A 10,643-nucleotide genomic window follows, 5' to 3' on the forward strand; every position below is an offset into this window, starting at 1 on the left:
ATCTATTCGCGGCGTCGATTATTATAATAGTAACGGGAATTTACGACTCCCGTTGACGTGTTTCCTCGCGATTGCGTCTCCCTGTGATTGATCGAAAATACACGTCATGTTCCTCTTTCATGGCTTCTTTCCATTTTTCTGCATGAGGTCCAGATAATAATTCATCTATTGACTCAGTCGAATCATCATTGACTAATTGTACCGTTTCTTGATCAATTGGGACAGTCTTATAAATTTTCCTTGGTCTACCGACATTTCCTGTTTGCATTATGTGTGTCCTTCCTCCCCCCCACCCCTCTTGACCACAGATCTATCTTGAACATAATTTTCATTTTGATTTATGTTTTCACCATCATCATGTTCTTCCTCATGAATCTCTTCTGTGATTTCTTCGTCAAGTTCTTGACTTATCAGTTCATATTTAAATTGTTCAAGTTTATTTTTAATTTTATCATTGTGGTACTCAATATTTCTTAAGAAAGAAACATCTCTACTTATTAAGATTTTTCTTTTACTTGGATCCGGCATTACTTGGATAATGTATGATGCCGTATTATATATTAATTTATAATTAATATATAATAGGAGAGCACGAAACTTCCTATTTTATGGATATGTTAAATCTTTGTAAAAAATACCATATCATTAGTATCATTTTAATCGTTCTAAAGGATTTAGCCGCATAAAGCTGTGACCCTTGGAAGAATCGATGTTCACGCGTGACAAATTGAAATTGTGCGAAGGTTCCGGTACGAACATCACAAGCCGAACATCGATACCAGGGGCACAGGCACATGTTCTGGGTTCATTATACATTTATAAAGGGCAGACGATTCAGTGGATGGTCCGGGTAAATTTAAATTGCAAATGAACGCATTGCTGGTTTCAAGTAAAAGCCTGGATAAGAGCGGATATGGTATGAGAGTCTGTCGTGGAAAGGGGAACAGGCCGCTTTTATTTGTAAAGTTTGAATCTCCTCGATATTGAAGATGTTGAAGCTGCAAGTATGTATTTCATTTTAATCCATTCGAGACCGAGATTTAATTGTAAGACGATACCTAGGTGTCGGTACGATCTGAATGTTTAGTTGGAATGATTCTGTGTTTTACTCTCTCCGGGGTATCCTTTTCATACTTTGATTTTAAATCGATGACAATCTTAAATAGTATGCCTCATATTTTTAAAATATAAAATTATATACTATGTTATTCTATAATGTATTATGTACAGTTATATATATATATATATAACTATATATATATATAATAATTCTATGTTGAAAAAAATATGAAACTAACATGATATATACATTACTACATAAGTTATATATAAAATATGTATATTATATCCTTGCCTACTGACTGATATGAATTTCTTTCGGTCTCGAATGCGTTAAAAGAGAGCGCAAAGAAGTCGAAATTACTTATTGTAATTAGTAAAACGACCTGAGAGGCAGACAGATACAAGAAAGAAGGAATATTATATTAGCGGCATTATCATGTTTTTGCTCTCTTTAAGTCTTTCATCGAGACAGACAATCTACAGGTATTAATCGACCAATTTCTCCAAGCTGATAACTTCGAATTGATGTTTATATATAAGAAGTGTTATGTGTTAATCTGTCTAAATGTTTAAAAGGTGTTATAAATTAAATGTTGTTAAACGATACGTAGTTGCCTTTTGATCGTAAATTTTACTATCAAGGGGTCTTTTATGTATGCGTAATCATTGTGAATTATACCAATTTATGTGATCGATATTAAAGGTGTTTAAAAGCATGTATTTTTTTCTATATTATTATTCTCCTATATTATTATCCTATATTATTATAGCATTCCTATATTATTATAATATCCAATTACATGTTGATACACAAGATATACAGATTATTATTTATAACGTTTTGGTTTTCTTAATTGAGTCATTCGTTTAGTACAAATGATAAGAAATTAGTAATAATTCACAAAAAAGGGATATTGCAGTAGAAATATTATAAAAAAACATTTTCTGTTTTAGTGTAGAATTACTCCTTCTTACAGACAGTGTCGTACAAATCTGTACGTCTCTGAGAAAATGTAGGTATCTGAGCCCTTACTTCCTCAACAACTTTTACATCTGATAGAAAAAAGAAACATACGAAGTAATAAGTAATGCTTACTAATAAATTCAACAAATACAGAGGAAGATGGCTAAATCGATAAATTAACGAGACTAAAAATTAATTACATCATGGATCTCTCGCTTTTAATTTTAAGCTGTAAATTACCGATATCGGTGACTGCCATATTCTCTTGAGTTTCCAAATCGTAAAGAATCTTTCCCCAGGGATTGGTCAACTGTGTATGTCCCCATGCGACGTAACTTGCTTAAGGAACACGAGCCGGTGATATGCAGGCAACGTATAATTGATTATCATTCGCTCTGAAACGCTGAAGTAATGACCAGTGCAGTGGTCCAGTGGTCATATTGAATGCCGCTGGATATATCAGCATTTGGCAACCTAACCCAGAGAAGCAGGAAATATGAAGCCACCGAATACCAATTAACTTCGTAGTTGCACGGTTCACATTCCATCATTTCTGAATATGCGAGGACAGTCCTCTTATTGTGCTTTTAATTCTTTTATTTGTTTCATTTTCAGCAAATATACTGGTTTTTTAAATTAAGCTTCTTTTTATACAGAGTTACAGATTATATTAATTTTATATAGAATATATTTAAGAAAGATATTTAATTTTTTGCTAGTTAAGTATTGATCGATTAAGTTACTGTACCTTTGTTCCGATAAATGCGTGCCATTTCCTCGAATCTAATATCATAGCAAATGCCAATACCTATTTTGCAGCCCTTCACATCGAACGTCGTTAGGGAGTTACCAGGACTGAGTGAATCACTCTCTCGAAAAGTAATCTTATTAGGAATGTCGATGTCGAATAGATGTACCTAATAACATAAAAATGTGGTCGCTAATTCTATTGCTGCAACTTTTCTAATTTAATATCAAAGTTACCAACTCCTAAACTTTAATTATTTTTTATTTAATAACTGACAGCGTTTTTATCACTTTCTTTTATTAAAGAATCTTATCATTTAATAATGTTTAAAAAGGAGAAAAAATAAGTATAATAATATTTTAAGTATGTGAAAAATTTATACAACAACAAACACATTACAACAAAAATGGGCGTTTCCCGTATCATAACGTATTTTATAAACCGTAAATTATAGAATTGGTTATAGTATACGTATGTACATATGTATATTCCTAAATTATTCCTAGATAGAGTCACTTTCTTCACCCCAATATTTTCAAATTCAAAGCCATAAAGGAATATATTACTTACCTTTCGGTGCTTTGCTATCAAAGTTCCATCGGGACCCCAAATAGTACAGGTATTGTACAATTTATCGCCCTCTATTTCAGGCATCGTACCACCAACTACATAGATGTTGTTTTCTTTAGCTGCGTTCGATGAAGCAACGCTCGTTTCACCATCAGGAATACTCTCGGCGTATTTTGGAAAGTACTCTGCATTGCAATATTTCAATTAATGAAAAATAACTGTCTTTTGTTCCAACCATAAATTAAATTGAAATGTTTGTCAGTTTTTTATTTTTTAAATTATTAAAATAACTAAGTTTTATATTTCGACTTAATTAAATATGCAATTACTTAGCTAATAGTATATATAATAAATTGTTTCTACAGGTTCAAAATGAAAAATGAATATTTAGAAATATTTAATTACGACAATGCTATTTGTGTTAGCATCAGTGGCTTGTTACTCAACGACTTTGCTAGTACTTTTTGAAACATAAAGTTAGTTTTCAATTAACACTTATACTAGAGGCGGAATTATAAATGCAAAATAATTGACAATACTAATTTATAAGTACCTAATTATTAGTATCTTCACAAATATATTTATACAAAAATCACGATAATCATGAAAATGGGGAAATCCTATATTCTCGAATCAATTCACAATTTATTTTGTATATTAATTAGATTCCGCGCTCATCAGTACGTACTCACTGGCGACATCGAGAAAATGTATCGGCAATTCCTCGTACGACCAGAGGATCGGAAATATCAAAGGATATTATGGCGCAGCGCGAGTGGAGAAACAGAAACATATGAGCTTAACACCGTAATACTCTTATCATAGAAATAGAAGCAGTCCTCAATTCCCGCCCGCTAACTCCTATCTCCACCGATCCAAATGATCTCCTAGCCCTCACTCCCGGACATTTCCTCATTGGCGATTCATTAATGTGCTTACGTGATCGAGATTTCAGAGACATTCCATCGAACCGACTCTCCAAATGGCAGCTGGCATAAGGAGTATTTGAACGAGCTAACCAACCGCAATAAATGGAGCAAGGGTGGACACAGCATCCAAAAGGGCACAATCGTCATCCTCAGAGAGGACAACGTTCCCTCCATGCATTGGCCTCTGGACCGAGTTATCAAGGTTCATCCAGGCGCCGATGGTGTCATCCGGACAGCTACAGTTCAGACGGCAAAGAGCATTTTGGATCGGGGCGTCAAAAGGCTTGTCCCACTGCCAATTCAACCCGATCTCGAGAAACCCGAACAACTAGCCACCGAGACGAAATAAGATGGGAACTTCAACCACACCTCGCTAGTTTGATCGGTACCCTCTCAACGGGGGGAGAATGTTACGCCATGCGGCTTACCATAGGTCATATTCTTAACTATCGATCGCGGCACTATAATGTCGCAGACGGATCGTCGCGTCTGCCCGGCAAACAAACATTGTAGTGGCAAGCGCGTGGTTCATTAAGCAGGGCGACTTCCAGAAACGTCGACTCGTGGCCCGTATTTTACCTCGCAGTAAAAGAATGTGGCGTGATCCGAACGTAGTGGGGGTCGCCTTCCAGAAAAAACGAAAAAAATCGAAAGGCGTTCAGAACTTTTCGAGAAGTCGAACCGTCAACACATGTGGTATGTCGCGCATTACTTATCAACCAAAACGCAGTTACATTTTTTTTGTTCCTTTTATATCTTTCTAGTTAATAAGTTGTTGAAATAAACATTAATTTATTTGTGTTAATTCTGTGGAATTTCATTGAACTACCCTTATTATCATAATCGAAATAAGGGGATCGATCAGTTCGTGGCGTCGATTATTTAATCGTAACGGGAACTTACAACTCTCGTTGACGTGCTATCTCGCGATCGCGTCTCTCCGCGAACGGTCGAAACAAAATGATTCACTAAAAACTGTCCTGAATTCCTAAGAATTTATTTACCGCAAAACTGACAAAGTGTTTATTTAAAAAATGAGGTTGAAGGTAGTCCTTTTCTTTCATTTCATTCATTTTCATTTTCTTTCTTAAGTATGGCTAACACAATATCTAATCAATTAAAATTTTATATTTTCACGTGAAAAGTTTCTTTAGATAATTATTATCAACATGATGACTAACTCTTACGGATTAATACGTGTCTGTAGGGCAATCCGGTGGACTTGATCGGCTTTTTACTTCGAAAGTTGAGTAATCGGTGTCGCTTTCTTACGCATCTTTGAACTGTATAAATGTTTTAAAATTGTTTGATCCAGAATGTACCACACCGGACAATCAAGAAGGCAGGTGCCTTGACTACAGAAAATGTAAACCTCTGCAAGAAATATGGCAGATACAGTACCGTACAGCCACCGATTTTTATAGACGATCAGTGTGCAGATACCAGGGCAATGTTACGATCGTTTGCTGTCCGAACGATCCAAACAAAGAGAAGAGAGAAATTTTAATAAAAACTGTGTACAAGTATAAGGCTTTGCGACCACCATACTGTGGTTTTAGCAACGTCTCTCATACCAGGCTGGTCGATGGTAAACCAGCTGAACTTGGTACGTTTTATGTCTTTCTTTCCGATTAATAATAAGCCATTTACTGCAAAGAATGAACTTTAAAGGCATTAAACAGCACATCAATGTACATTTCAATTAGACTAAATAATAATGCTATGATTTCATCGGTAGTAACTTTACTTATTAACTTGAATTATTTCTTTCTTTTACTTCATGTTAGAAAGAGTATCTTTTTGCTTGAAATAAAAAATTGATATAGGAGTAATAATATGGATAGAGATCAAAAACTGTTAGGGCAGAAATTACACGTTTGAACTTTATAGTTCAGTATAGTTCAAATAGAAATTATATAGAATTATTTAATAATTTGTATTTCACTGGAATAAAAATTTAATTTCTGTCTTTATCAAATCTCTATTTCAGAGTATTTGTACGTATGTACTTATCGTCTGCTGTATGATCGAATATCGAATAGGTAATAATCGTTGTTACTCGTTACGTGAGAAAAAATTATGTATATTCACAACTATGACTATTGCATTTTAGGCGCTTGGCCATGGATCGCTGCATTAGGTTTTCGTAATCCCCGACACCCAGACAAACCACTATGGAAGTGCGGAGGTTCCCTGATATCGGCTAGGCATGTTTTGACCGCAGCACATTGTGCACATATGGATGGAATAGAAAACATACGCAATCATAATATTGCCATTCTTAGATTGGCGGAGGAGGTGCCATTTTCGAGTAAGTCCTCAAATATATATATATGTATATATATATATATATATATATATATATGCTATTGAGTATTACTGAAGTATCATATCCTGAAATTTCTTACTGTACACATATATTGTGTCATAAAGCGTGTACAATTCTTTCTCATACTTTTGGTCATTCGTTTCCTGCATTTTCATTTATTTTTTTATTTTTCAGGGTACGTATATCCCATTTGTACGAAAGAGCCCCTACGAAAGAGCAACTTCGTCGGCTATAACCCCCTTGTTGCTGGATGGGGAGCGTTAAGATATAGTAAGTGATATCAATTTTATAATAAAATTAAACAGTTCCAGTCTTAAATATCTTTCTTATTTTCTTCGTAGGACGACCACGACATAATGCATTAATGGTAGTACAAATGCCAGTGATTAAGAACGCCGAATGCAAAATAGCTTGTTCCAAATTTCCTAATGCACCTGATATCACTGATGGTATAATATGCGCCGAACATGCTCAGGGTGGAAAGGATTCTTGTATGGTAATTAAGTTACAGAGTTACTACAAACTATACGGTATCTGAAGACACGTCAATTCGAATTAACATCAAATCGACGTCTTAAACATTAGAAATAATAGATAAACACAATTCAATAGTTTTGCCCACTTCTCACACCTCATTATGGTATTTAATCTAATTTCCTTCTAATCTTAGTTTTGCTCAAAATACATATAACATGTACATTATAAATTGGAGTATTTCAATACACAAATCAATAGAAGATTATTACTGTATATAAGTATAATTTCAATACAATTCGATCGATATATTTCAGTATCTTTGATTAAAAATTTAACGATCCTTTCAGGCTGACCGCGGCGGACCACTGCTGATACAACATGAATTAACCTCGTATTTAATAGGTATTGTGTCTTATGCTTATAAGTGCGGCACAGCTGGCTATCCCAGCGTTTACACTAGGGTCACATCGTACCTTGACTTCATTCTCCAAGCGATGCAATAATATGATATTACTGTTCCATAAATATCATTGTGTAAAAAACCTAAAGTTGGATTTTCTTATTGTGGAGATCAGAAACAGCACAAATTTGCATTGTTTTGTACGTTACAAATTATAGGCTTAAAATGTACGAAATGTAACTTTGAAACGACACTAATTTTCTACGCACGATAAACCTCCACGACTTAGGTATGTAAAGATGATAAACGTATATTAATTCTATTAATTTGGTAATAATAAACCAACTTTCTGAGAAGTTCTGTAAATTTCGTTTCTGTTGTATCAAGAGAATAATGGAATATTCCACTTAGATCGTATACTTCTTGTATGTACATACAAAATTTTCCGGCTAATCTAAAACACTTCATAAGATAGAGAGATTCTGGAGATTCGGACACAGAGAGTGCATAAAATACAAGATAAGTCTCGTGTCTTTCAAAATTATTTTTTATTCGCTAAAAACATCCTGTGAACTCATGCAATCACATGCAACCTCGAAACTTCGCTTATTTTTTATCACTTTCCAATTCAATACACTGTTTCTGCATTTTTGACTATATGTAAGAGAAATTTCCATTCAGCCAAAGGTGTACTTACAAATTATAGATTCCTATACGACTCTCGGTAAAAATTTATCCGCACTCCAGATAGTTAAAATTTCTGTCGACCGTATTGATCCATCTGCACTCTTCGTATGACGTCAATATCTGTTCAGTGCTGCTGCGTAGGTTTCATTATGTTACGTCAATTCGTTTGTGACCGTTGCGCGAGTAATGGCGCTTTGCAATGGCGATTTGCAGGAGAACAGTGCAGGATGCTGTGATTCGTTTCTTGTGGTCGGAGGTTATGTTTGATGCCTATATTTATCAAAGATTTAATGCACATTATGGAGAAAGTGTTTTGTCACGAAGTGCGCTTGAATGGGCACAAAAGTTCAAAGAAGATCGCACAAGTGTTATGAAAAAACAGCTGGACGCCCGTCCACATCCACGATGACAACATTGAACGTGCTCATGAACTTATGCTCTATGGAATAGACGAGTGACACTGGATAATGTGGCAAATCATTTGCAAATCAGCCACGGCTCTGCTTATGCAATAGTGCACGACAGATTTGGGTTTTAAAAAGTTTGTGCGAGATGGATGCCGAGAAAGCTGATGAAAAGGTGAAGACGACGATGCATTCGTGGTTCGCAGCTCAGCCCAAAACATTTTTTAATGAGAAAATACGAAGGTCCTTCAGCAAATGGACAAAGTGTATACAGAAATTGAGTGATTATGTCAAAAAATGATGTATGTCTTTTTTGACAATTGCTTAAAATAAATTCTACACCGACAGAGCGGGTAACTTTTTACTCACCCTCGTAAGACACTTAAATTTCCAATCTATTATGATGAATAAAAGAGCTTATACTATTAAATCTAATTGTATTTTGTTGCATGAGAGTACACGTGTATGTGATGTACATTACCTTTATATCCCCTTGAACGCTTCAATATTGCGCATATATACTATATTTTGTGCAGCTTCTATAAAATTTTGTATGTTTGTTTAGGCTGCTAATCCAGAGGCTGGAGTACAAAGAAGTGGCACAATGATGTGGGCTGATGACATTTATAATTATCGAGGAATCACCCCTACATTCGCTCAGGTATATATCGTTGACTATAATGTATTTAACATATATGATTGTTAGAATATTAATAATTAATTTTTAATTCTATCAGAATTTTAATGAAACTGTCCCTTGGGAAGGAAGAACTGATACCTTGATATCACGGTTTGTACATCCTATATGTACGACAAATTTTAGAACATTATATAACGAAGAACCAGATCGTCGTGGCCATGTGATGTGAATAAAAGGACTTGAATTTGATGATATTTTTATAATGTTAGATAACATAACTAAGTATCTTCACAGTAAGATAGGATGACATGGTTTACATGATCTTAATGTTGTTCACTTGAGTGATGATATTATAAGGAAAAGTGTAATATCACAGGTAAGATGATTCATAATTTAGAACTACTAACTCATGTATGTATTAAAAATTAAAGAAATATATTAAATTTTATAGGATATTTATGTTTAGTAACCAGTAATTGAGAGATCGGTATTCGTGGTTACTATAACGAGGCTGTAGAAACGCACCCTTTCTTCTTTGCAAATGGTCCTGTATTTATGTCTAAGCCGAAACTGGAACCTCTGAATAATTTAGATTTATTCTTGTTATTTTCTAAAATACTTCTCTACAGTATACCATAAGGAATGATACCGTATCGCACCTAATCAAGTGCCTTAAGAAACATCAACAGGATATCACAGTAATCCCTTATCGACTGATATGTAAGTAAAAGTTATGTGTCATTGTTATACACAGTTATTTATCATTTTCTATTAATTCAGTTGTAGCCACTACAATATCTATGACACTGGTAGTAATTATGAGAACAATAATGATGTTCTATAAGAGGAAATGATGATTGGGAACAAAAACTTACAGGTAAGTCAATGTATATGTTATTTGCCATTTGAAAAGAAAGTTACTAACTTAGAATTTTTTGATAAATAATAATTGTGCAAAATATATTGGATTTCAAATTTGTCAAAAATTGAAATTTAAGAAGCATTGTAATAATATAACATTAATATTTTGATTTTTCAGGAGATATCATGCGGTGGATGGATAATATGTAAAAAATATTAAGCAGTATATGAATTTTCATATTGCGTAGAGATAACAAAATGAATTTTAAAAAATGTCGACATGGTAATAAGAAATAGCATCATGACAAAGAATATATAAAGACAGTTTCATTTTTTATAAATAAAAATTTGTTGTTCCAGATTTTGAAATATAGTGAAACGTTTAATTAGTATCTTAATATCTTCAAATAATTATTATTTTAGAATCAATTGTAATTGTATCATACGTACTTTTGAATTCGTGCAAGAACATATGTAATTTTGAAGTAGTTATTATTAGGAAATTGTTAGACGCGAACAGTATGCGAAATGTTAGTATGCAGTGTAATAATTATCAATCAAAACACAAGAAT

The 10,643-nt window shown here is 33.9% G+C and overlaps 1 protein-coding gene across 1 annotated transcript; it reads right to left on the reverse strand.

Annotated features, from left to right (window-relative positions):
• Positions 1 to 1,682: 1,682 nt before the first annotated feature.
• Positions 1,683 to 8,289, reverse strand: LOC143304420 (omega-amidase NIT2-A-like). The gene is made up of 4 exons (XM_076626880.1): positions 8,177 to 8,289; positions 3,345 to 3,529; positions 2,775 to 2,943; positions 1,683 to 2,500 (listed from the first exon to the last, which is right to left on the reverse strand). The coding sequence occupies exons 2-4, from the start codon at positions 3,426 to 3,428 to the stop codon at positions 2,367 to 2,369; spliced, it is 387 nt and encodes a 128-aa protein (XP_076482995.1). The 5' UTR covers positions 3,429 to 3,529; positions 8,177 to 8,289; the 3' UTR covers positions 1,683 to 2,366.
• Positions 8,290 to 10,643: the final 2,354 nt, after the last annotated feature.

This window comes from Bombus vancouverensis, unplaced genomic scaffold (genome assembly GCF_051014615.1).
Source record: "Bombus vancouverensis nearcticus unplaced genomic scaffold, iyBomVanc1_principal scaffold0034, whole genome shotgun sequence".
Lineage (NCBI taxonomy): Eukaryota > Metazoa > Arthropoda > Insecta > Hymenoptera > Apidae > Bombus > Bombus vancouverensis.

Bases quoted from the DNA above. Each gene is read 5' to 3' on its own strand.
- LOC143304420 (XM_076626880.1), bottom strand. From the start codon at position 3,428: ATGCCTGAAATAGAGGGCGATAAATTGTACAATACCTGTACTATTTGG. The intron at 2,944-3,344 runs GTAAGTAATATA...TTATGTTATTAG, and splicing joins TGATAGCAAAGCACCGAAAG to GTACATCTATTCGACATCGA. The intron at 2,501-2,774 runs GTACAGTAACTT...TCTCTGGGTTAG, and splicing joins ACGCATTTATCGGAACAAAG to GTTGCCAAATGCTGATATAT.